We start from the raw sequence: 27485 nt of genomic DNA on the forward strand, positions 1-27485 counted from the left end.
CCTGGAAAACGTTAAACTTCAGTGGGCTACCAATAGCGAAGATTCAGTAGCCTTGTTTACTGAATGCTACTAGGTCAGGTGTGGGGAACCTTTGGTGCTCCAGCTGTTGTTGAACCACAGCTTCCCTAGCCATGCTCTGCTGGGACTGATGGGAATTGTAGTTCAGCAACATCCGAAGGACCAAAGATCCCTTGTGTGGTACAAAGTCCTTCATTTCCTCCAAATGAGAACAGCCAGACTCAGCTCCTTATATAAGAGGAAGTGGAATGTGGGCAACACCTTTCCAAGTAATTTTCTTGTCTTGTAAATATTCTGATTAAAAGGAAGCTGCTGCTGGATTACCAAATGGTTTAGGTAACGAGCTGACCTTTTTTAAAATATAAATTAATTTGTTTAGCTTAAGCTGTGTGGGTGGGTCAGCATCTGCTTTGTCTTATTTACCAACCAAAGTATCAGATTCTACAGTGAAGCCCAGATTATACTTTGTAGAATTCACAACTTCTGTAGGGAAGGAACAGTGTGATGAGGCCTGTAGGTGCAGCAATACCACTGGAACTGTCTTCTGTGTCTCAAGTAAAAAGCTCCCTGCTCAGTTTCAAGCTTTTCTTTATAGCCCTTTTCTCACTTTCCCTTTTGGGCTGTGAAATATTGCTCCCACTCCCTGCACGTCTTACTTCAAGAGAGCAAGGCTCCTAAGTTGGCCAGCAAAGCTAGCTCAGACCTCCCTGTATCGTTCACCAGTAGTGGAATGCTAAGTATACGCTGCAGTGTTGAAACTAATTTATGACATCATCACGCTGACACGGCTGGCTTGGCAGAAATCTTTTATTTTTCCTCTTGAAAGGCATAGTCAAAACACTTCTGCAAAGCTCCAAATAGAAGGTTGAATCAAGCTGAACATGTAGTTTGAATTCGGATACACATACCTTTTGGGTTCTTCTACCTTTTACCTTAATTTTTCCCTGTAGTATCTGGAAAATGTTTCTTCCCCTTGCCTACAGTAGTCTCAAAAAACAAGCATACCATTTTCTACTGCTCCCTTGCCTCTTCATCCAAAAGGGGAAAGAGGTATACAGCATGCATAAGTTTCAAAGATTCCCCCCCCCCAAGTATGCATAAACCAGCTTTTCAAACATTGCTTAAAAATAGCATTCAGTTATCATTCACATTTTGCAAGGTCCTTCCTTACTGTAAAAGCAATTCATCTTTTATGACCAGATTAGCAAGATTTTGGCAACGTTCCTTTTATCAGCTGCCTTTGGTATAGAATCCAAGCATGAGTTTGTGTATCGTAAAGCTCACCACATGATACGTTTTCCCCATAATTATTCCATGTTTGTTTCATTTGTGAAATCACGTCAAGCCCTTTTGCTCTTCAGATAAATATTAACATCATATGTGTACTTTTAAAAGCAGTGTTTCTTTCATTAGTGAATTACTCTAGCCAGACTGGCTGAAGTTTCACATGAAAACTCAAATCACAGGAAAATTATAAAAGGAAAAACCCACCACAGAACATGTTTTGCTTGTGAAAAATCACTCTGCACATTTAGACCAGAGATGGGGAACCTTTGCCCCTCCAAACTCCCATCAGCACCAGCAAGCATGGCCCATGGTCAGGGATAAGGGGAGCCAGAGTCCAATAATGTGTGGAGGACCACAGCCTCTCTACCCGATTTAGACCTTTGCTGTACCAATCAACTGCTCAGGATCATGAGTTCTGGTTAAGAGTAGAAGGAGGGGAATGGAATAGCACTCTCAGTATATGGCTTCTTGCAACACTTTCTTATTTTCTATGTGAGAGGAAGTTTTTTTTAAAAAAGCAGTCAACTACAGGCATCTCTAGAGAAATACAGTCCTTAAAAGTTTCAATCTCTTGAGAGAAAGGCAGTGAGCTGCTCGCATTTCCAGTTACAGCCAACAAGTAGTTGGGTACTTTCCCTTTGCATCCTACAGCAGATGTACGTGTTCTTTAAAATATTGCAACGGCTTGCAGCAAGCGCTGCACAAGGAATGGACACACATCCTTGTGGAGAGGCTCACTAAATCTGACTTGGGCAGAAAACCCAAAGCATATAAGCTCTTGTGTCTAAAACCATCACTATAGGGTAGTTGTACATCTCGGGAAATGACATCTCTTTACATACCATCAGGTACATAACTAAAGCGAGACATGTGAGACTTAGGAAGTACTCCTCCTACAATTAGAAACTGTTGATTTCAATACAGGTTAACCTCATTAGGAGAACTAAGTTGGCTTTAAATTGGCAAGCCAGACCTTGATAAATGAACAGTTAATGACCGAGACTATCAAACCTTCCTGTTTACCTAGGTGGAAAGTTTCTAAGAACACCCAAGATCTAGGGCAGGTGTGGGGAACCCTTGGCCCTCTAGATGTTGCTGAATTACAACTTCCATCATTCCTGGCCATTGGCCATGCTTGCTAGAGCTGATGGGAGTTGTAGTTCAACATCTGGAGGGCCAAAGGTTCTCCACTCCTGATCTAGAGATTCATCACTGCCCCCCTACCCCCTCACCTTTGGCACTTGGTTAAATTCTGGGTGCCGGGAACAAGTATATCTGACAGGCAAGGGGAACTGCAATTTTGCATCTATGAGGTAGAAAAGAGAGCCGTACTATGCCAGTTATGGGGTGTGCTCTGATCAGGAAAGGCCATCTGAAGCAGAATACCTAGATTCATTGTTTTTTAGCCACCTGCTATGATACTGCAAACTACAAGGATGGCTTGAGGCAGCACTGCACCAAAGGAACAGAGCCACACTCATCTGTAGATCGTCTTTACCGTTGGATAGCAGGGCTTGTTCCTTAGGTCTCGGGCGTGTTCATTCTGAGCACCCAAAGGCCTAAAAAGCACAGGTGCTGCCGTTGTGGTAGCCTGCTGGGTGCACCATGGAGAGGTTGCTGCTTTAGCACCAACGGTGGGTCCCACACCAATTCAGCAAAGGCCTCCTTAAAGTATCTACCCACCCCAGATATCTTTTCCAGAACTTCCAAGTTGTGCCATAAAGCAGATGCGCCCCTTACAGCTACAAATTACAGATACAGGGTAAGGTCTGAGCCTTACATTTGGTGGGCTGCTAGGTTACTGCTCCCCTACAGGTTCACGTCACACTGCTTCAGTTACACAGCGATGGATAAGCCAGACAGGAGGGGGGCAGAGACCTATGGGAAGAGCCACACCACACACTCGCAATCCAGCTGGTGGTGGTGTGGTTTTTCCTGTGAAATCCTGGCCCCAGCACTCTAGTCCAGCATTCCTATAGAGTATCATGGGATACAACCACTGGAAATGACAGCATAGGCTCTACATTTCAGAAATATCTAGGACAGAGAGGGGAGAGGAGGATTCCCATCTTTCAATCCAGGCCCTGTTTTACTTGAAGAATTAATACTTTCATTCCGTTAGGTGCAAAGAATTGCAATGGAGGGACCCATGGCAGAACGTCTCCCAAGCCATTTGAACCCCAAAGGAGAGTAGTGCAGTTATTGCCACAGAGTCGTCCATTCATAAACACAATCCAGTTGCAAGATCTGGTTCTGCTAAAGCCTCGTACAACGTGTAGCCGATTTCTTCAATTTCCTCCAAGACCAGGTTGCCGAGAAGGTTGATCCTGCTGTCGAAAAAGCAAGGAAGGAAACCTTTCTCTAGGTACTGGACCAGCTCCTCCAGCACTTGCTGGCACCTATCGCCCAGTGCTGCCTCTGACCAATCGGCTTCAGTTTTGCTCAGATGCAGGATGACATGAGTCAAGTGGGTACTGGTCAGCTTGCTCCAAAAGGGATGGTTTTCAAAGATGACTTTCAAGATGTTGAGACAGCAATGCCGGACGCCAGAATCCCTGCCATCCCAGTCTTTAAGCTTGGAGATCTCCGCTGTGTAAAAGCTCTGCTGCCAGAGGTTCTCCACAGGTTCTTCAAAGGATGCGGCGAGAAGGATTTTATCCCCCACTTCGATCATTGGGCAGAGGTTTATGTCCAGATGGATCTGGTCATGCCTGATCTCCAACTTCAGCTCCTTGGGAGCTATCACAGGCCTGATGATGCATTCCAGCATGCTGCCAATGACCGGCCAGTTAAGAGAGGCCACCAGTATCTTATGGAGGGTATCGTTGATGGTGTTGGATGAGAGGTACCCACCCACCATAAACTTGTCCCAGGGGCTGTTTCCACGGGGGAAATACTCCAGACCAGTCCGTTTGATCATCCCAAACCAAGGGTTGTTCATAACTGTTTGTTCGCCTGGGATCAGGTGCCAAAGGTTGGACTCCAGCACCAAGGGAAGCACAAAGGCAACCTCAAGGTGGTCATTACTGACGAGGTCATCGCAGAGGTAGCCACTAAGGAACGCGTTGCCAAAGGACAGCTCAGGATGCTTGTTTTTCAGGAAGTTCTGCAACTCTGCGCAGATGCCCTCTGCTAGCTGCTTCCCCAGAACCTTTTCTGCCTCGGAGACGGAGACGTGGTCTCTGTAGTAAGAGAGAAGCTTCTCCTGAAAGGTGAGGCACAGCAGAGTCCTCGATTCCACCACAGGGACCTCGGAGGGCAAGACACAGCTTTCGGGGTCTGTGAAGGAAAAGAGAGCATGCATTGCAGCTGACCAGGCTAAGAGTACAAGGCAGCCTTTGCCATCCTGTTGCCCTGCAGATGTTTTGGACCAATTCCCATCAGCCTCAGCTAGCATAGGCCCCAAGTTGTTTAGGCCTGCATACGCCAATGAAAACACCTTAAATTTCGCTCAGCCGGTGAGACTTGGTGTACTGTGATCACAGCAGGCTGCTCCATCCAGCAGTCACCTCTTTCTCATACGTGTGCGAGCTCCTACTCAGAAGCAGCATATCAATGCAATCAGGGTACCCATACAAACAGGTGTCCCAATGGCACAGAGCCCCTGCTTGTGTACTGACTTTTATTTATTTATTTCATTTATACCCCACCTTTCTTTCCAAGACTGAAACCCAAGGTGGCTAACATATGGTTCCCAAGCAGTCTCCCATCCAGGCACTGACCAGACCTGACCCTGCTTAGCTTCAGCAGGGAGCTGGCCTCATGTGCCTCCAGACCATAACCTGGGACTTTTCTGAGCACACATCATTTTGGAGGGAGAGGAGAAGATGTGATGTCAGGGGTGTGGCCACAGCTCCTTGCTCCACACAATCGTAATGCATAAACACAGCTAGAAGTCGGCTTGCAAGAGAACCTTTCCCCAGGGCCTACCAAAGAAATGGACAGCGGATCATAGAATCATAGAGTTGGAAGGGGCCTTGTAGGCCGAGTCCAACCCCCTGCTCACAGCAGGAAATCCACAGCTAGAGCATCTCCCGCAGATAGCTGTCCAGCCTCTGCTTGAAGACATCCAGCGAAGGGGATCCCACCACCTCCCTAGGCAGTTGGTTCCATTGCCGAACTGCCCTTACTGTCAAGAAGTTCCTTCTAATGTCCAATCTGAATCTACGCTCCTGCAACTTAAAACCATTAGACCTAGTCCTACCCTCTGGGACAGCAGAGAACAAATCTGTACGCTCCTCTATGTGACAGCCCTTCAGGTACTTAAAGAGTGCAATCATGTCACCCCTAAGCCTTCTCTTCACCAGATTGAACATGCCAAGTTCCTTCAACCTTTCCTCATAAGACTTGTTCTCCATACCGGCTATCATCCTTGTCGCCCTCTTCTGAACCCGCTCCAACTTGTCTATATCTTTCTTAAAATGAGGCGCCCAGAACTGAACGCAGTATTCCAGATGAAGCCTGACTAATGCAGAATATAGTGGGACTATTACTTCCCTCGACCTGGAAACTATAGCTCTGTTTATGCAGCCCAAAACCGCGTTTGCCTTTTTTGCCACAGCATCACACTGCTGGGTCATGTTCAACTTGCGATCCACTACAATTCCAAGGTCCTTCTCACACGCACTACTGCTAAGCCGGGTATTTCCCATCCTGTACCCGTGCATTTTGTTTTTGTGGCCTAAATTCAGTGCTGCAGAAGAGGACACCAAACCAACAGCCAGCTGGCTGGCATTCCTAAACAAGTCCATGTTGCCCTTAGAACCCAGACCATGGTGGAACACACCGCTAGCAATATCTCTCCTGACCTTGTGCAGTCACGTCCACGACTGGAGACAGCAGTGGCTCTTCAAGGTCTTCCCGTCGCACCTTGGGCACCGCCTTGATCAAGCCCAGCTCCTGCCAGCTTTCCTCGAGGGACTTCTGCTTGGCTTTTATGTCATCTTCATCATCCGGAGGGCTGGTGGCCCGGTCTATGAGCTGTGGGAAGACAGACAGGCGGACATACAGCCCTAACATGGGTTAGCACGAGTCCCTGTCCCCTTTAGGACCAGCTCTGCTCTGCTGCTGAGGCAGCCGCTCAGTGTGAATCTCAAATGTGAATCCACACTGCAGGGGCGTTGTTAGGAATGTAGAAGTCTCCGGGTGCGGGCCCTTGATGCAGAGTTATCCTTTGGGCAACTTAAGATGGCTGGCGGCTGAGGTTCTTACTAGCACTACGCTATGCCCAGCCGCCATGCAAGCAAAAAAAAATTTTTTTTAAAAAGGACGGGGTGGTGGATCCAGGCCCCAGTGAAAAAGACCCAGAGCTGCTGCTGCTGCTGCCACACGCACGCACGCACGCACACACACCGCTTCCGTAAGATGCAGTGATGACGATCAACCCAGACTGTTTTAAAAGAGGATTAGACAAATTCATGGCAGATAAGGCTATCAGTGGCTATGAGCACCGATGCCCAGGTTCTACCTCCACTGTCAGGAGCAGTATGCTTCTGAATACCAGCTGCTGGGAATCGCAAGTGAGGGGAGTGCTGTTGCATGTGGGCTTCCCATCGGGGCATCTGGTTGGCCACTGAGAACTGGATAATGGACTAGATGGGCCACTGGCCTGGTCTTGAAGGCTCTTATGGGATTTACAGGCAGATCTCTGGGTGACTTGCAATAGGATTTTCGACTCAACAACGGGTGAGAGCCTTCTGCAGATACCATCTTATCAGGAGGTTCTTTCTGCACAATATAGGAAGTGGACTTGTAGTATAGTGGCACCTACCCTTTGGAATTCCCTCTCCTTAAATATTAGACAGGTGCCATCTCTTATCTTTTCGGCACCTACTGAAGACTTTCCTCCTTCAACAAGGCTTTTAAGTTGAGACCTTATCCCAGTCTGTGTCTGTGCTGGAATTGCTTTTTAAGATGCTTTTAAACCTTTTTTTTTAAAGTTGTTTTTAAAGCTTTTAAAAAAATGTTTTTAAAGATGTTTTGTTTTAATATATTTTAAAGTCTGTTTTATAAGGTTTTAAAGTGTTTTTAGTGCTTTTGTTTGCCACCCTGGGCTCCTACTGGGAGGAAGGGCGGGATATTAAATATAATAAATAAATAAATAACAAAATGATTTTCCCCACCCAGAAGAGGCAGCTGGAATGAAGGAAGTTAACCAAAGATGGGCTTTTGCATGAAAGAACAGTGAGCTCAGTTCAGTTCTGGCATCAAAAAGAAATTCCTGGGTGCAGGATGCTCAGAGGCAACCTGGGTCTTTTAATTCTAACTGTATGTCTTTTTTGCCTGGCTCTGGCTGGCCGATCTTGTGGTTAAGAATGAAAAACAAAGGAGATCTATCAAGCCTGAAGTCTGCCCACCCTGGATCTAGAGAGATTAACTGTGACAGCGTGTGTGTACACCTGGAGCTTTCCATCAAATTGTTCTGTAGCAGCTCACCAAGCTGGGCTGCAACTAGCTTTTTCCAGCACAAAAATAAACCCTGAATGGGGAGCTGTTGCCAAGGAAGAAAACAGAAACAAGGACGAAAACACTCACTCACTTATAGTGCTCTCAGAGAGCCAGTGTAGCATAGTGGTTAAGATGTTGGACTACGACCTGGGAGACCAGGGTTCGAATCCCCACACAGCCACGAAGCTCACTGGGTGACCTTGGGCCAGTCACTGCCTCTCAGCCTCATGAAAAACCTCTTCATAGGGCCCCCATAAGTCGGAATCGACTTGAAGGCAATACATTTACATTTTTATAGTGCTCTCTGCCCTGCTGTAGACATTCCCCTTTGAAACAGGATTGCAGCAGGGGTTTTTGGGGGCCGCACTGCCTTCTGTACAGCCTTCCAAGGGCCACATGCCAGCAGTAGGCGAGGCAAGAGGCAAAAGTGGGCAGAGTAACGAATGTAGCTATTTTCACTTTGGTGAGTGTCTACACATGCCTCTCTGGGCTCCATCCAGAAAAGCGAAAGTCCTCATCAGAGTTCAAGGACATATTCTAGCCAGGTAAAGACTCTTTTGTAGGCAGTGAAGCAATGCCAGTGAGGGATATGGCCTGGGGGAGAGTCCATAGGGTCAGAGACCAGAGGGCCCACTTTCAGTCTCCAGGCCTGAGCTTCCCTACATCGTTCACTCACAAAAAGGTACCTTTCTTTCTGCTTGTCTTGGCTGCACGTGCCTGTTCCCAGTGGAGAAGAGATGCTCGCAGCCAAACTGAGCGGGATTCGGCCTCGGCTTGTCAGCTGACAAGAAGGGGGCTAAATACTATTTTGGCTGCATGCGCCTTGTTTGCACAGCTGAGGCAGAACTGAACCCCGTCCTCCTGCCCATCAGCACGAGTGATGTCAGCTGATTGACAGGTGGCCATGGTTTGTAGGAAATGGTCTGGCAGACGAAGATTGACCCAAGGCCCAAAGGTTCCCCATGCCTGATCCACACACACCACATACTTTTCTCTTTTTCAGAACTTTACATTGATAGGACTGTTAAATATATAAATAAGGAGACATGATTTATGTTTAACAAGGTATATGTAAATCTGTGTTCACATGCATGTATTTGTATTTATATCTATGCACACGTATACGATACTGAGAGCTTTATTTTGTTTTAAGAAGGTGGTGTACGTATGCACACATACACACATTTCTCTTTTTAAAAAACTTTACGATTATTGTTACATGCACAGATGTGCTGTACAATATATCTACATACTTGAATTTTCTTTTTCCTAAATTGTTGTGATTGTGTTTATTGTATACTCGTGTGCTTGATTTTTTTTTTAATGTAAACCGTTTGAAACTCTACTGAACTCTCATTTTGAAAAATCAAATATTAGTGTGACCTGCCCTGGGATCACTTCAGATTAGGGACGGGGATATAAACCCCATTAATAAAACAGAAAATAAATAACAGAAAATTGCTTGAGTAGAAAGACAACTACCCAACGGCCATCATGTCCCTCTCCCACTGCAATTCATTGTCCCATATTAAAAGCACAGGTTCGACAGACCACAAAGGAAGAACTAGCCAGTCTCACCCTCTTTACAGCAAGCGTTGCAATTGCCAGCACAGCTGCTCCGCTGACGCCCAGGACCAACCTGGCATTGGCCAACAGGAAATCCAACACACTGCCCAAGCTGCTGTCATCACGCCTCTTCCCCTGCTTGTGGCCATAGTCCGCCATCATCAACCTTCCGGAAAGAAAAGCCAGCTTGATAGATATTTGTGGTATGGTATGGCTGTTTCTGCTTGTTTATAAATTAAATAGTTTCAACATTTGACATTGCAATCTTTGTTTGGCACCAAACCAAAGTGGGTTTTTTAATGTGTTCAGGCATTTCAAAATGGTTTTATGGCCTCTATGTCTGCTTTATAGTTTTATAATTTTAATATAGTTTTATGATTACTGGTGTGGCAGCATGGAACAGGGACTTCTCCGTGATGGCACCTTGGATGTTCAACACCTTCCCTTGGGAGATACGCCTGTCTCTTAACTTGATGTTTAAAGACAAGAAATATACTGCAGCTTTTTTCTTCATATTTTTGCTGTTGGATTTCTGTTTTATAATGTTTTTGGTTTTATGATTTTTGATAATAGTATCCATTTGTTATATTCTAATGGATTGTTATTTACCCCGGGAACCTTCAGGATGAAGGGTGGGATATCAAATAATAAGAAAAGATAATAATTTGTTGCTTCTCATTTGTATTGTATCACACTGTACTGTACACAGTGCCCTGGAATCCATCAGAATGAAAGACCACTTAATGTTGTTTTTTTTTGGGGGGGGGTGTTACTGTTCTAGCAACTGTAATGCACTGTGCTAGATGCTGTAGGAATTTTAAATCGCATTTTATTGCTTCTTTTATTTCTAATATATTGTATTTTATTGTATTACCATTTGAAGTCCATAGAATTCAAACTAAAAAAATTAAAGGAATAAAATACAGAGAGACATTCCTATGAGGATTTAATGCAACTGATTTGCCATCTCCCATCTTCAACCACACAAATCCACAGACACGTTGCGGATCACCTGGGTGAAGCTCAGGGGCCACAGTTTGGGAACCCCTGCATGAACGTAAATCAGCAACGGGTTTCACAGGAAGGGTCTCACTGAAAAAGGGGGCCTGCCAATGGTTCTCAGGAGGAGCAAATCTGGCCGTGGAGTTTATTGTTGCCGATCCCTGTGAATGCACTTCTTGAGGAGTCCAAGATAGCCACCAATTTTGCAGGAAAGTGAAGCCAGCGTTCTTGCAGCAACAGAGCAATGCCTATGACAACAGCTGCCTAGCTAGGACATTCCCTCCTTCTTCCTCTGTTCCTCGCCCACCAAAGCTAAGTTGGCTTTCATCATGAGTCAGAACTCCCAATATGACTTAGCAGCAGTGGCAGCCATCGCTATGGGAACGAAGAACAAACAAAAAAATTGACCCTAGAGGGGAAGAGATGGCTTGCTTGTTTTTTAAAACTCAACACTGCTTTTCTGAACAATTTTTAAGCAGGTCCCACTGAGTTTGGTGGGGACTACTCCATCCCAAGTGTGCTTAAGGCAGTGGTGGCTAACCCCCCAATTGGGGGGGGAGGGTCAGATCTACCCACACCCCAAGCAATTTTTTTCTGGACCCCATCAGAACCACCTGCAATTTTGGCAGCAAAGGAAATAATAATGCATTATTATCGTTATCATTATCATTTTATTTATTAAATTTACAGCACCTTGCAAAAGTAATCAAGACCCCTGACCAACGCTCTCATATTACCGAATTACAAACGGTACATTGTAATTTCATTCTGTATGGTATTTTATTCTGAAACGCTGAAACTCAAAATCAATTATTGTAAGGTGACATTGGTTTTATGTTGGGAAATGTTTGTAAGAAACATAAAAAACTGAAGCATGTTGCTTGCATTATTCAACCCCTGTGCTGTGGAAGCTCCCAGTTTACACAGATGAAAGAAATTGCCCTATTGAGGACACAGTTACTTTACCATTGGCCTCTACCTGTGAACCGTTAAAGTTGCTGTCACATTGTCAGGATAAAACCCCCACTGTTGAAGGATCATTGGTCAGGCTGTGGATCTGAAGGAAAATGAAGACCAAAGAGCATTCTACAGAAGTGAGAGATAATACAGCAGAAATGCATAGGTTAGGAAAAGGGTACAAAATAATATCCAAGTGTTTGGATATCCCAGTGAGCACAGCTGGATCAATAATCAGGAAGCTGCATCACACCACTCAGGTACCGCCAAGAAAAGGCCGTCCCTCAAAACTCAGCACTCGAACAAGGAGGAGACTTGTGAGAGAAGCCACAGAGAGGGCAACTACAGAGTTCAGTGGCTGGGAATGGAATAATGGTGCACCAGTCAACCATATCAAGAGCTCTGCATAACAGTGGCCTGTATGAGAGGGTGGCAAGAAAGAACCCATTCCTCAAAAAAATACCATCTGAAAGCACACCTGGAGTTTGCCAGAAAGCATGAGAATGCCCCAGCTGTGACGTGGGAAAAGGTTTTGTGGCCAGATGAGACCAAGATAGAGCTTTCTGGCCAAAATCAAAGCACTATGCATGGCACAAACCTAACACTGCCCATGCCTCAAGAAACACCATCCCTACATTGAAGTATGATGGTGGCAGCATCATGCTGTGGGGATGCTTCTCATTAGCAGGACTGGGCATCTTGTTAAAATCGAAGGAAGAATGGATGGAGCAAAACACAGGGAAATACTGCAAGAGAACCTGCTTCAGCCCACTAGAAAACTGAAGCTTGGGAGGAAATTCACTTTTCAGCAGGACAATGATCCCAAGCACAAGGCCAAAGCAACATGGAGTGGCTCAAGAATAAAAAAGTGAATGTCCTACAATGGCCCAGTCAAAGTCCTGAACTCAATCCCATTGACAATCTGTGTCTTTGAAAATTGTGGTTCATAACCAACATCCAACCTACCTGAACAACCGGAGCAAATCGGCCAAGAAGAATGGGCCAAAATTCCTCTGTTGCCGTGTGCAAAGCTGGTACATACATACCCCAAAAGACTTAAAGCTGTTATTGCAGCGAAAGGTGGCTCTACCAAATATTAATGCATGGGGGTTGAATACTTATGCAAGCAACATGCTTCAGTTTTCTATGTTTCTTACAAATATTTCCCAACATAAAACCAATGTCACCTTACAATAATTGATTTTGAGTTTCGGCGTTTCAAAATAAAATATCACACAGAACGAAATTACAATGTACCATCTGTAATTCAGTAAGATGCATTGGTTAGGGGTATGATTACTTTTGCAAGGCACTGTATATCCCACCTTTCCTCCAAGGAACTCATGAAAATGACCCCCTTCATGGTCATCACATTGCTCATTTGATGGGCTGATCTGCATGGGTGATGGAGAAGAGAAAGGTGGTGTGTGCGTGTCTAGGCAAGAGGATGAAGCAGCCACAACCACAAGTGGCATGCACACACACACCTAGGGTTAGCCGAGGGTCAATGCAGCCGTCAGGCCAAACAAAGGTCAGCCACCCATGGGTTAAGCAATGTGGTCTTATTTCCCACAGGCAAACTGCAGATGCACGAAGCCATTGAAAGGCTCAACCCCACTGCAAAAGATTTCCGTGGACAGACCCATCACAAGGTTTGAGAAGAAGAAGAAAATCACCAGAGCTGTAGAGGAGGAATCAGGTTTCTGGTTGCTATTTTGAAGCCGTGTAACAATATCTCCACGCCACTTTCTCTTCTCCCTGGACTGTCTGTTCTATTCTGGGGATCCCGACTCTTAAGGTTTCAAGGGGGCACTTCCAACTGTTGCAGTTGCACAGAGAGGCAGGGCCCAGCCTAGACGTCTGGAACTTATCCCCAACATTTCCCGCAGTAGCCCTGCCCCTAGAAGAGAGGGTTTTTAAACATGTGGGGAGCGCATTTTCTGTCTCACCTAACCAATCGGGGGGCATTCAGACAATTGTTTACCACGGGGTGGAGAAGGGACAGGGCTCAGGGTTACAGCACATGCTTTGCATGCAGAAGGTCCCAGGTTCAATCCCCAGCATCTCCAGGTAGGGTTGGGAGACAGCCCCTGGTCTGAAATCCTGGAAACCTGCTGCCAGTCAGTGTAGACAATACTGCGCTAAATAGACCAATGGCCTGACTCCATATAGGAAGGTTCATATAACTGGAATGGTTGCGGAGCAAAGTAAATTGCAAAGGGTGGGGTTACCCAGGATGGGGCCTCTTCTACAGTGGCACCAGATCTAATGCTAACCATGGTGGCACCAGAGCAAACTCCCACCTGAGGAAGCACAAGCCGTGCCCCCGCCACTACCCTTCCAGCAGCTAAGCAGTTTACACTGGTGGGCATTTGGGCCCCTCAGAGCTGCCGTTTGAGGATTTGGGGTGGAGGGTTCTTCCGAAGGCCTGCACCTGCTATTTTTCCTGCGGCTTCCAATTTATTGTTGGGCTTGATTAAGATTTGAACAATCACTCTTGAAACTCAGCTGTGAAATGCCGTAAGGAGCTTTGGAACAAGATGGCAAGGCATGCTTTAAAAAATATTTTTTTTAGAAGGGGAGAAGGAGAATCCTCTCCCCCCCCCAGCTGTGAGAGCCCCTAATGTTTGCCTTGCCAAATGACTGGATGCACAAGTCACGATTTCCTCACTTGATAGCCCAGGAATATAAAAAGCTGCCTCATACTGAATCAGACCACTGATCTATCTAGGTCAGTAATGCTTACACTGACTGGCAGCAGCTCTCCAGGGCTTTCAGTCAGGGAGTCTCTTGCAGCCCGTCCTGGAGATGCCAGAAATTGAACCTGGGATCTTCTGCATGCAAGACAGATGCTCAACCGTAGAGCTACGGCCCTTCCCAATGGGAAGATGCCACATACCAAGTCAGATCGTTGGTCCATCTAGCTCAGTATTGTCTACACTGACTGGCAGAGGCTCTCCAAGGGATTCAGACCAGGAGACTTTCCCAGCCCAGAGACTGAACCTGGGACCTTCTGCATGGAAGGCAGATGCTCTACCACTGAGCTATGGTCTAAATAAATACCTAAGGGGAAAGGTAGGGAAATCTGGGTCCGGATGCAAGAGACCCCCAGCACCCCGTCAGCACGCATGGTGAAAAGGCAGAGATAGCCCCACGCGACCACAAATAGGGCCAGCCAGCCGTGCCAAAGGTCAATCTGCTCGGTCTGTGAGTGACACTATAGCGGCCCAATGAAGCTGTCCCCCACCAAGAAGGGGCAACCTTACTCAGCAAGGGGTCAAATTGCAAAAGGGGTCACCGTGTTGGCTAAAGCAGCGATGGGGAACTTGTGGCTCTCCAGGGAGTGTTGGACTCCGACTCCCTCATCCCTGACTATTGGCCATGCTGGCTGGGGCTGACAGGGGTTGGAGTCCAAGAGTGTCTGGGGGGCGCCACGTTTCCTAAGGGGGCTACGGCTGCATATACAATATACATTCAAAAGCACATCCCCTCCCCGCCCCAAAAGAATCCTGGGAACTAGTTTACCCTTCAAGGAGCTACAATTCCCAGCACCCTCAACAAACTACAATTCCTAAGCTTCTTTTTTGGGGGGGTGTCCTCTAAATGGCGTGCACGCAGCCACACCGTCCTGTGGCATCTTGAGGGATGCTGCCCACCTATTAAAAAGGTGTCACGGGATTCTGCTGGTTGTTATTCTTCTTAGGTCCATCCCCCCCAATCATCCAAAAAGGACCAAAGGTCTTCAAACCCCTTTGGGAGGCTACGCCCCGGCACCTCTTTATGAGAAACGTGCTAGCCTTTAAGACGAAGAGGACCCTAAACTTTTTTTTTTAATTAACAGAGTTCACCTTCGCCCCGATGGAGACGTTCCTCCCTCTCAAAGGTTAAAAATAAATCAAGAGTCTTTCCCCCGCCCTTTTAAAAAAAACATTTATTCTTCCCGGAGAATAACCCTTGGAACCGAGGTTGCTCCATAGCGGCAATCCCTTCCTTGCACTTACCTGTCCCAGCACCAGGAAGAGGACCCGGGGATACGAGAGCCGGAGAGTCCGCTCCTGCAGCAGCTTACAGGGCCGCGGTCTCCAGCGGGCACCCGACGCTCCCCGGAGCGACGGAACGTCGGCCGAAGCCAAACCCCAAACGCCCTGCTAGGGCGACCAATGGGAGCACGCAGCTTGCGCCTCAACGTTCCAATCTAGAACGCCGAGTATCTTCTTGGGCTTCCTGTCCTCTTTGAAGCCGCTGCGTAGGTGCCGTAGGGCTCCGACGCCTTAAAGCGGCAGTGTCGTTTTTCTCCTCTTCCTCCTCACCGGACTGTGTAGTTTGGGTGCAGATCTATGAGGCTGCACACGAGACACCACGAGCAAAGGAACAACAACAAAAATGTAAATTCGTGCCACGGCAAGGGCCCGAGTCCTTTAAGCGCCTGGGAGCGCCCCAGCTTTAGTTCTTTGAATTCAGAAAGTCGCGTGTTTGTTACTTCGGATTAATTAATAGGAGTACAAAAAAACCACACATGCATTGGGGGTAAGATATGGGCCATCCTTTGCACATATCGGAATTGCTTTTTAAAACGTGTTTAAAGTTTTTTTAAAAAGATGCTTTTTTAATACGCTTTTAAAGGTGTCCTGTTTTAAAGTCTTTTGTTTTTAAGATGTTTCATTTAGTGTTTTTATTTGGCGCACTGGGCTGCTCTGGAAGGAAGGATAGAAATTTAATAAATAAATAGCGCCCCTAATCCGTGATAGCGGTTGTGAGGACTACGGAACAGAATTTGGGCTATTAGCAGGCAATTATTCCAAATGCATGAATCGGGATCCGGAGTAATATCGGATATTTGTGTCCCGCGGACGTGCCCTGTAAGAACTTTTCACACACGCGCGGGCTTGTGTACCCCCCCGCCGCTCCTCAAAATGTGTCCTTGTCAGCGAAAGAGTTAAAAGGAGCGGGGCGGAGCTCTCTCCAAGCTCCAGGGCGGTGTGCGGAAGGCCCCTTCCCCCTTCCTTTGGCCCTCCCCCTTTTTTTCGTTTAGGGCTGTGCCAATGATTGTGAAAAAAGGGAGGAAGCGGAGAAGCCACTGCCTGCTGAGTTGGGTAGTTAGTAAGTAAGTAGTAGCCGTCGCTCCTGCTGTTGGCCCTCCTCTTCCCCCTTAAGGAGCCATGGCTGCTACCGGAGTGCTCCCCTTCATCAGGGGCGTGGATCTCAGCGGGAACGATTTCAAGGTAAGTCCGGGGCGAGAGAGGAGCGCGTTTCATTCCGTGGTTGGTGAAGACTCTAGATCCGGAAGGCAGGCAGGCAGGCCTGGCTTGACAGTGGCTAATTTTAGACCTTAGCTCACCCCACCCTCTAGGCTGGGGTGTGGAGGCCTGAAATGGTGCCTGTCACTGAGTAGGAGTATAAGGCCCCAGTCCTCAGTGCTACTTTTAGGAGGAGGCTGGGAGAGGGTCACCGTGGGCAGACTTTTATTTATATATATATATATAAATTGCGGTGATGTAGCAGCGTGTGCAAGCATTCTGAGTGACACCGGGGTCTTTGGCATGTTTGGGAAATGGAAAAGTGCTAGAGGGGCTGGGGGTGTGGGACAGCAAACATGAAAGCAAAGTCCAGATTATGGGGGGACTGCGCGCGGGGGGGGGGCTTAATGAAATCTACCAGCTCCATCCAATTTTTAGCCAAATCTTGCCCTCTACGCTCTCCCCAGACCTCTGTAAACAGTGGGTAAAAATAGCAAAACGAGAGAGGGCTGTTCCAATCTCTGGCTGGCCTGTAAGTGAAGCTCTGCAAAATCAGAAGGATCTGTGAAATCCCTGAAGGGGGTGATGGGAAACCTGTGAGCCCTCCAGATGCTTTTTTCCCCCATCAGCCCCAGCCAGCATGGCAAGTAGCCAGAGATGATGGGAGTTGTGGTTCATCAACAGCTGGAAGGCCCATAGGTCTCCCACCCCTGCGTTAAGCATTTTTGCTAGCCTTGGAGCAGCTACTGAAGAGATGTTAGAGGTGATTCCCCCCCCCAAAAAAAACCCTGCCCCTAAACTTCGATAAAGGAGGCAGGCTGTGGATTTAGGAGGGGAAACTGCATTCTCTGCATTGGTAGTGGGGAACTTGTGGTCCTTCCAGATATTGTTGGACCATGTCCCCATCAGCCCTGGCTGTATGGCTAGTAATGAGGGATGATGGGGAAATAGTGGTTAAGCAACAGCTGAAGGGGTCATAGGTCTCCCACACCTGCTTTAAGGAGCCACCAGGCATTGAGTACATGTGCATGTGTGTGTTGCATAGTGGAAATGTACCAGATTCTCCTCAAAGTGACCTACAGGTGTAACGTAAACAAACTGTGTTTTCACAGAACTTTCATCCTTGCTTTGTTTCTAAGTAGTGCTGATTAGTAAACAATTGCCTAGTGTAGTGGGTTGAGATCTCTGTTCAGTATGAGGGCCCCTGTGGTCCATGAAAGAATTTTTTTTTTAAAAAAAATCCAGGCACATCTTTGTTGAAGGAGCAATATCACAGTGCTGTTGATGTGCATAGTCTTTTATAAGGACATAGTATAGACCTATCTATTCCAGCTTCCTGTTTCCAACAGCAGCTAAATTACTTGTTTTATTTAACAAAATTTGCATACCTTTTAATTGTAAATAGAGCCTCTAAGCGATTTACAAAGGATATAAAATATACATGAAAATTGTCAATAAAATCAGTTTAAAAGTTTTTTAAAAACCAAAATATGAATAAAATCAACAAGTTACACATTAAAATGCACCTCAGCTTTACACGCCTGGGGAGGCTTGTCTAAACAGAAGAGTTTTTAGCAGGTGCTGAAAAGAATACAGCAAAGGCACCCGCGTGATGTCAGTGGGCAGGGAGTTCCAGAGTGTAAGGGTTGCTACACTAAAAGGCTGATTCCTTACAAGTGCGGAACGAACATTATGTGGTACTTGTAAAGTGTCAGTTCTGCAGATCAAAGTGACAGAGTGGACATATTTGAGGTAAGGTGATCTTTTAACTAGGTTCTTCAGGGAAGCCCACAGGAAGGCAGTGGCTTCCTATAACTAGAATTGTGGTATACTGCCTCTGACACTGGAAGCACCATATCGCTATTATGACTAATAGCCTTTGAGGGATGAGTCTACGATCCTTTTAAAGCGGTCTGAGATTGTACCATTGGTCCTCCTAGTGAAATATAATCTACACACTATTTGACAGTCTCTAAGGTTAAGGACAGATTGGACCTGGAACCTTTCCTCTTTCAACAAGCCTTTTAGGTTGAGACCTATCCCAGTCTGCATTTGTGTTAGAATTGCTTAATATGTTTTTTAATAATGTTTTTAACCCTTTTTTAAAAGTTGTTGTTTTTAAAATGTTTTTAACGCTGTTTTGTTTTAATGTATTTTAAGATCTGTTTTTATGATGTTTTAAAGTGTTTTTAGCGCTTTGTTTGCCACCCTGGGTGCCTGCCGGGAGGAAGGGCAGGATACAAATTAAATAATAAATAAAATAAATAATAAACCTTTTTGCAGGCATGCAAAGCAGATGTTCTACCAGTGATCCATGGCCCTTCAACACGTGGCAGTCAAATTCTATACAGCAGGGCCCCACTCATACGGTGGGTTACGTTCCGGACCCCCTCTGTAAAGCAAAAACCGCTGTAAAGCACAACCCATTGAATAGAATGGTGCACGATGCCCGAAAACCGCTGTAAAGTGGAACAAGCGCCGTATGAGTGGGGCTTTAGTCTTATTGTGTCTAATTGAGACCGCTGTAAAGCGGGGCCCTACTGTGTATAATAATACCGTATTGTATGACCTGTCCCGAATCGATTGCCCATAAATTTAATTGGGTGACACCGATTTTTAGTATTATATACAAAAAGGCAAACTGGGTGGCCACTGTGAGAACAGGATACCAGACTAGATCAGCCTTTGGCCTGATTCAGCAGCCTGTTCTTATGTTCTTAATTCTGTGTTTACTTTCTCTACATGTTGCATAATTTTATCACCCTCTATTTATTTATTTATTTTATTTTATTTATATACCGCCCTAAGCCCGAAGGCTCTCTGGGCGGTGTACATAAAAGGTAAAAGCAGGCACAATATATAAATACAATAAATATAATAACTCAAAAAAACAAAAACACACAAACAATACGAGAACCAAACAACATCCAGAATAGAACATAGTAATAAAATACTGTAAAAAATACACTTTAAAATGCCTGGGAGTATAAAAAGGTTTTCACCTGGTGCCGAAAAGATAGCAGCGTTGGCGCCAGGCGCACCTCATCACGGAGACCATTCCACAGTTCGGGAGCCACAACCGGAAAGGCCCTATTTCTAGTCACCACCCTCCGAGCTTCTTGATGGGATGGTACTCGGAGGAGGGCCTTAGATGTTGAGCGCAGTGTACGGGTAGTTTCATATTGGGAGAGGCGCTCTACCAGGTATTGCGGTCCTATGTCGTGTAAGGCTTTATAGGTCAAAACCAGCACTTTGAATTTAGCCCGGAAACAAACAGGAAGCCAGTGCAGATGGGCCAAAACAGGTGTTATATGAGCGGATCTTCTGGTCCGCGTCAACAATCTGGCCGCTGCATTCTGGACTAACTGTAGTTTCCGAACTATCTTCAAGGGCAGCCCAATGTAGAGCGCATTGCAGTAGTCCAATCTAGAAGTTACCAGAGCATGAACGACTGAGGCGAGGTCGTCACTGTCCAGATAGGGACGTAGATGGGCTACCAATCGGAGATGGTAGAAAGCATTCCGTGCCACCGAGGCTACCTGAGCCTCAAGAGACAGGGAAGGGTCGAAAAGAACTCCCAAGCTACGAACCTGTTCTTTCAAGGGGAGTGTAACCCCATCCAGAACAGGGTGAACATCCACCATCTGGGCAGAGAAGGCACTCACTAACAGCGTCTCGGTCTTGTCTGGATTAAGTTTCAGTCTGTTAGCTCCCATCCAATCCATTATCACGGCCAGGCAACGGTTTAGTACGTTAACAGCCTCACCTGAGGAAGATGCAAAGGAGAAATAGAGTTGCGTGTCATCAGCGTACTGGTGACAATGCACTCCAAAACTCCTGATGACTGCACCCAGCGGCTTCATATAGATGTTGAAAAGCATGGGGGACAGTACCGATCCCTGTGGGACTCCACAATGGAGAGTCCAGGGTGTCGAGCAGTGTTCCTCAAGCACTACCTTCTGTTGACGACCCACCAAGTAGGAGCGGAGCCACTGCCAAGCAATACTCCCAACTCCTTGAGCCTTCCCAGAAGGATACCATGGTCGATGGTATCAAAAGCAGCTGAGAGATCAAGGAGAATCAACAGGGTCACACTCCCCCTGTCCCTCTCCCAACAAAGGTCATCATACAGGGCGACCAAGGCTGTTTCGGTACCAAACACAGGCCTAAAACCGGATTGAAATGGATCAAGATAATCAGTGTCATCCAAGAGTCCCTGGAGCTGGCCGGCCACCACCCGTTCCAGAACCTTGCCCAGGAACGGAACATTCGCCACAGGTCTATAGTTGTTCAAGTTATCTGGGTCCAAGGAGGGTTTCTTCAGGAGCGGTCTCACTACCGCCGCTTTTAGGCAGTCAGGGACCACACCCTCTCGCAAAGAGGCATTGATTACCTCCTTGGTCCAGCCGGCGGTTCCGGTCCTGCCAGCTTTCACCAGCCAAGAGGGGCAAGGATCCAGCACAGACGTGGTCGCCCGCACCAGTCCAAGGATCTTGTCAACATCCTCAAGCTGCACGAACTGAAACTCATCCAATAAATGAGGACAAGACCGTGGTCTGGATGCTTCATTGAAGCCAGCTGCTATAATATTGGAGTCTAAGTCCCGACGAATGCAAGCAATCTTAGTTTGGAAGTGTCCAGCGAACTCATCACAACGGGCTACAGATGAATCTATAGTATCCCGAGGGCCAAGATGTAAAAGCCCTCGTACAGTTTTAAAAAGCTCCGCTGGGCGGGAGAGTGATGCCTTAATACTGACAGCAAAATAACTCTTTTTTGCTGCCCTCACCGCTGCTGTATATCACTTAGAGCAGGCACTTACCAAGGCATAATTGCATTCGTCAGGAGTCCGCCTCCATCTGCACTCAAGCCTCCTCCTCTCTTGCTTCATCACTCTCAGCTCCGGGGTATACCATGGGGCTGTATGAGCTCTACATAGGAGGGGGCGCATGGGAGCGATCGTGTCAACCGCCCGGGTCATCTCCGTATTCCACAGTTCAACCAGGGCTTCAACAGGAGCGCCAGTCTTCTCAGTCGGAAAATCCCCTAGAGCCCTTTGGAAACCCTCAGGATCCATTAGTCTCCGGGGGTGGACCAATTTAATAGGTCCCCCACCCTTGCAGAGGGAAAGGGTCGCCGTAAGCCTAAACCTCAGCAAGCGGTGATCTGTCCATGACAATGGGGTAGATGAAAAAACCCCAACCTCCAGATCACCATCTCCCTGCCCAGTGGCGAAGATCAAATCAAGGGTATGTCCCGACACATGCGTCGGGCCAGTAACAAACTGAGACAGCCCCATGGTTGTCATGGATGCCATGAAGTCCTGAGCTGCCCCAGATAAAGCAGTCTCGGCATGAACGTTGAAGTCCCCCAGTACCAACAGTCTAGGGGACTGCAACAATATCTCCGAGACTACCTTTGTCAGCTCAGTTAGGGAATTTGTTGAGCAGCAGGGCGGGCGGTACACCAACAAAATTCCCAACCTGTCTCTCTGGCCCAGCGCAAGGTGGAGACACTCCAAACCAGTCGTCACCTGTACAGGGTGCTTGGAGAGTGAGAAAGAACTCCTATAGACCACGGCAACCCCACCTCCCCGACCTTCGGCTCTACCATAATGCTGAACCATGTGCCCCCTTGAAACTTCTGTTTTTAAAAACAAAAAAGAATAAGCTAAACTTTGAAAAAAACTCTCAAAGAGCTTACAGTCTAAGGTCACATCCACATCATTCATGTTAAATTGCTGTAAATGTGCTTTAAAGTCATGGCTTCCCCCAAGGAATCTTGGGAACTATAGTTTACCACTCAGAACTACAGTCCCCAGGATTATTTGGGGGAAGCCATGTTCTTTAAATGTATAGTGTAGATGTGACCTAAATTTGTATGGATAGTTCAACAAAATAAGGAAGAGAGACAAAGATAAGGGGTGTAACTGAAATGTACATAAATGTATTTACAGATTAAAGTTGAGGCTGATGCTTTTTATGCGTTGATCCTAATAGTCATTTTTATTTTATTTAAAACATATATACCACTTAATTTACACAGAAGAGTCACTCCTGATTTACTGCTGTAGAGACATGCTAACTTACCCAGGAACTGACCTTTTAAGGGTGGTCTGGTATAGCACAGTGGGGAGGAGAGCCTGGCTGGGAGTCCAGAGTCTGTGAGTTCAAATCCCCGTTCGTGTCTCCTGGGGGTAAAGGGCCAGCTAAAGATCATCCCCACAGGGAGTGGCTCAGGGGTTACATGCTCTACCACCTGTGCAGCAGTGGGCAAGCGGCATAGTCCCAAAGAGCCCAGTTGCCCCCCAGCTGGCAGTTGCAGACAAGGAAGGGGCTGGCTTGTGCAGCTGTGGCAAGCTGAGCAGGCCCTAGCCAGCTGGGGAGAACTAGCCTCAGAGGGAGGCAATGGGAAACCCCCTCTGAATACCACTTACCATGAACACCCTCTTCATAGGGTCACCATAAGTCGGGATCAACTTGAAGGCAGTCCATTTCCATTTCCCAACACTGTTCTGTTCTAAAACAACAGTTTTTTGACAATGACGCTAACTTCATCCATGATTTATTGATTACAGTACACTCATGACAATTCCGAGCATAGTGATTTCCATTCCGTGGATTTCAAAGGTGTTGGGTATGGAGTTTGGGTTCTGAAAGAAATTGCTGCTTCTGCCTAGTTTTGTTTCTGATTGTCTTCAGAACCATAATCATTGAAACAATAAAGGGTGACTAGTTTCATTGATAGTTTGCTGTTTAGTATGAAATCAATCTTTTGCAACTTACACTCAAGTAATTCTTAGAATCCTATAATTTTAGAGTTGGAAGGGACCTTGAGGGTCATCTAGTCCATCCCTTTGCTGAATGCAGGATATATAGTGCTGGATGCAACTACAGCATCCCATACAAATGGCCATCCAGTAGCTGCTTAAATTCTTCTTCTATGGCTCTTTGCATCGGTGAATCGTGCAAGTATCAGAGGGCCATAGGAAAATACCTGGGCAAGAGGTGTAATTGCTCCTTTTTATCCAAGTGGAGGGAAGTACCCTGTACCTTCAAAATGCTTCTTCCGGGAAGGGTGACTTAGCCTGTGCCTGCTTTTGAGACGGGCTCCTGCCTCAAAAGAAGCTTATTCAGATATATCAGTCAGTTTTTTCTTTTTTTTTTGACTGATTAAACTTCTCCCGGGTAGGGAGAAACGAAGAGATTAACCTCAAAGCCTATTTTTGTTGGGACGACCAGATCTCATTAATTTATGGGACGAGGTCCAGCCGACGAAGGTGGGACGGATTTTCAACAGCAAGCTCTATCTGTTAAAGCGAACGTTCATCTTATCTTCTAAGAGAGAACGCACTAACAGGCAAGCACCCTTCTTTCTATATTTTTCTTTTACTTGACTTAAATTGTTGCTGTTTAAAAGAGATTTGCCAGATTGATCGGTTTTTGACATCTCACTGGGGAGCCATAACTTCTCTCTGCTACGCACTAATTAATAGCTTATCTCTGTTTTTGTTGCAAAAAGCTGTCCTGGATTTGCATTCTAAAGATATACACAGAAGAGGGATTTCTATTCCAGATTTTTATTTTGAAGAATATTATACTGTCTGAGACTACTCTCTTTTTGGTCTATTTTATTTTGACGAATCTGTTTCTTGACGACTGCCATTAATTGTTTCGATCCTGGGAACTGCATTTTGTTTACTTAACTATGGAGAGATAAGGCTGTCTGCTCTGTTTATACTGTGATGTCACCAAGTTTGGAGTATTAACCCAATTGTTGCTGAAATAAGAAGTGGTTTTCCTATATTTTTCTTTTAAAATGGCAATTAAGAAAGTGGCTGAGAATCTGGAAATAACTATGTTTCAGAAAATAATGGATGAGATTGAGATAACGAAACAAAACCTGCGACAGGGTTGTAAGGAGCTGAAAATTGAATTGAGTAAAATGACGCAGGAGATTAAAGATATAGGGGTCCCTGTGAGAGAGGTGACCCTGGAAGGGGTCCCTGTGAGAGAGGAGACCCCGGAGATTGGAACAAACGTGGAACAGGAAAAAGATTTGGAGTCTATGGACTTTAGAAATAAAATCTATTGTTTGGAGACACAGGAGATTAAAGACATAGGGGTCCTTGTGAGAGAGGAGACCCTGGAGACTGGAACAGGGGTCCCTGTGAGAGAGGAGACCCTGGAGACTGGAACAGGGGTCCCTGTGAGAGAGGAGACCCCGGAGATTGGAACAAACGTGGAACAGGAAAAAGATTTGGAGTCTATGGACTTTAGAAATAAAATCTATTGTTTGGAACTCAATGTTATCTCTGAAGAAATTAATGAAGATTCTAGAGATAAAGTTATCAATGGCATGGATAATCTTCTGGACTGGAATGATGTGATGGAGCCCAATATAGAGAAAATTTATGGAATTAACTGCAGCCATGTAACAATGGAAAAACTTTCAAGAGATGACCCAGTGTATTTTGAAAAAAAGAACAGAGATATGATTTTACAGCAGTATTTCAGCAACCTATTCAGAATGGATGGCAAGAAAATATTTGGGATAGAGGTAATTCCCATCAGACTCTTACTATATGACTATGGCTTTGACAGCAAGATTATTATGGAATACTGATAATGGAAGATTGGATACTGAAATTACTGGACTTAACAAGACTACTGAAGATGGAAGATGGAAAATGGAACTAATAGGGATAATAGAACAATGGCTACTGAAATTACTGAACCTAACAGATTCTGATGTGATGGATTAATTGAAATGTTTATTTTGACTATGGTTATGACAATAAGATTATCATAATTAGTAATGAGATGGATTAATTGATATGCTTATCTGGAAAAAAAAAATTGATAGATATATTTCTTAAAGAATTGAAACCTCTCTTTGACTTTTTGTGGAAAGAATAAAGTAATGTTTATGAGATTTGATGATTAAGTAAGATAACTATTGGAGGAAAGTGATTTTATAATATGACTTAAGAGACAGGATTGTTATATATTATAGACTTATAACTGATCTGATCTTTGACAAATGGGAAGTCAATATTTTACTCTTTATTTTTTATTTTTATTTTTATTTTTTTATTTATTTATTTATTTTTTTTGTTTAACTATTTTTGATTTTGTTTTTTGTCTTTGAATGTCTTATGATTTCGTCTTGTATGTTTTATGAAAATTTGAATAAAAATTATTGGAAAAAAAAAAAATGCTTCTGGAGGCCTGTGGCAAATCCCTACAGGTTACTGATGAATTCAGATCCTTTTTTAAGGCTCTGTGTCCATCACTTTGATTCCTTCCCATTTGCTAACTCAGTGACTCGTATCTGCAAATATCAACTGACTCCATGGACAGTTTTGAGGCAATGTTTCAAGATAGGAAAGTTCTGTCTACAGTGATTGATCTGCTATCGCTCACTGGTACAAACAAGTCATCGCTTGAGCATTTAAAGCAGGCTTTTTTACAAGTCATCAAACCCTGTACCATCCGTTCTGACTGGCAGCAGCTCTCCAAGTTGTTGGGCAGGGAGGGGCCTTTTCCTTGCTGCGCTACCCAAAGTCCTTGAGATGGATGGATAATCTACCTCGCCAGGTTGTTGTGGATTAGTGAGGGTTCATTTGTTTTTATTTCATTTGACGTTTTTATATCATGGTGTTCAGCCAGAAAGGCTTGCAGATAAATAAAAAAACAACACAGCCCTAGCCCTCAGGCTTACAGCCTAAGAAGACGCCACACAAAAGAAAGAAGGGATGGGGAGGGAGGAGAAACATAAGCAAATTCAGAGAAGTATTGTGAAACAACTTGCATACTATAAAGCCCTGTACCTGTTATTTACTAATGACTCAAATGCCCTGCAGGCAGAGGGTTACTCCTTTTTAAAATATTTTTATTTAATTGTTTTTTTAAAAAGAATTAATATTAATTTTTTTTAAAAAAAAATTAAATAATTTTTAATCTGGATATTGTGGAGTGATCTTTCTGTCTCCCCTCCGTCCATCTTGTGTTTCTCTGTTTATAATTTTTGTTTGCCTCTTCTGACATTTTATCCAGATGCGTGGCTGTTCCACAGAGGCCTCAAGCTGGTGATAATGTTTGAGTCATATCTGATAAAGAGCTATGTTTTTTTGGGGGGGGGGGTGCTTCACTTTGAGATGTGGTTGCGAGCCAAGAATATTTCTGCAGTGGCATGCAGGCCCAGCTTATAAACGGTGATCTAACTAACTCCTAGATGCCGAAAGTACAAGCAGTCAGTCAGTACTAGGAGCTGTTTGGATCTCTGCTGGTGCTCCGTTGAGTCCTCCAAATCGGAAACTCTTTCACTGCTGTTTAGTTGAAAGCATGCAGGGAGACCAGATGTAATGTTGTTCTCTTCTCCGCTCCAGACATTTAGGCTGCAATCCAGTGCACACTTACCTGGGAGTAAATCCCACTGAACCCAGTGGAGCTTACTTCTTAGTAGACATGTATTGGATTGCAGCCTTCGACTGTAAGCTCTGTGTGGGACAAATCTGCCCCTTTGCTTTGTGTAACTCCAGCCTCCTCTGCGCCCTAGGTTGTATTTGACTGTGTCCTACCTAGAGTAGAGCCATTGAAAATAATGAACGTGAGTTATGTCTATTAACTTCGATGGGTCTGCTCTTCAATGGGTGTGCTCTGCCACCCTAGTCAGAGGCAGCATGCTTCTGAAAACCAGTTGCCAGAAGCCTCAGGAGGGGAGTGTGTTCTTGCACTCAGGTCCTGCTTGCGGGCTTCCCCCAGGCACCTGGTTGGCCACTGTGAGAACAGGATGCTGGACTAGATGGGCCACTGGCCTGATCCAGCAGGCTCTTCTTATGTTCTTACTCTGAAGTAGGACTAGCATTGAATACCACCCCATGCATGTAAAGCGCTTGTACCACTTTGAACAGTCACAGCTTCCCTCAAAGAATCCTGGGAAGTGTAGCTTACTGAGGGTGCTGAGAGT

At 45.5% G+C, this 27485-nt stretch overlaps 2 protein-coding genes across 4 annotated transcripts in view; one reads left to right on the forward strand and one right to left on the reverse strand.

The window, feature by feature from the left end:
- Positions 1-811: 811 nt before the first annotated feature.
- On the reverse strand, positions 812-15519 carry MIEF2 (mitochondrial elongation factor 2). 2 transcript variants are annotated; one of them, XM_061599160.1, is made up of 4 exons: positions 15279-15519; positions 9331-9484; positions 6114-6285; positions 812-4584 (listed from the first exon to the last, which is right to left on the reverse strand). In XM_061599160.1, the coding sequence occupies exons 2-4, from the start codon at positions 9478-9480 to the stop codon at positions 3527-3529; spliced, it is 1380 nt and encodes a 459-aa protein (XP_061455144.1). In that variant the 5' UTR covers positions 9481-9484; positions 15279-15519; the 3' UTR covers positions 812-3526. The 2 variants fall into 2 exon arrangements, with proteins under 2 accessions (XP_061455144.1, XP_061455145.1); XM_061599161.1 differs by lacking the exon at positions 15279-15519 and adding an exon at positions 12954-13103.
- Positions 15431-27485, forward strand: part of FLII (FLII actin remodeling protein) — a 52187-nt gene continuing 40132 nt past the window's right edge. The window contains exon 1 of one of the 2 annotated variants that reach the window (XM_061599154.1): positions 15431-15804. Coding sequence is in view for 1 of the 2 variants with exons in the window: in XM_061599153.1 (XP_061455137.1) it covers positions 16437-16499 (63 nt within the window). In the remaining variant the exon portion in view is untranslated. Of the gene's footprint in view, positions 15805-16287; positions 16500-27485 lie in introns of those variants that run through there. The other variant, XM_061599153.1, reaches the window with a different exon arrangement.

Source organism: Rhineura floridana, chromosome 17 (assembly GCF_030035675.1).
Source record: "Rhineura floridana isolate rRhiFlo1 chromosome 17, rRhiFlo1.hap2, whole genome shotgun sequence".
Taxonomy (NCBI): domain Eukaryota; kingdom Metazoa; phylum Chordata; class Lepidosauria; order Squamata; family Rhineuridae; genus Rhineura; species Rhineura floridana.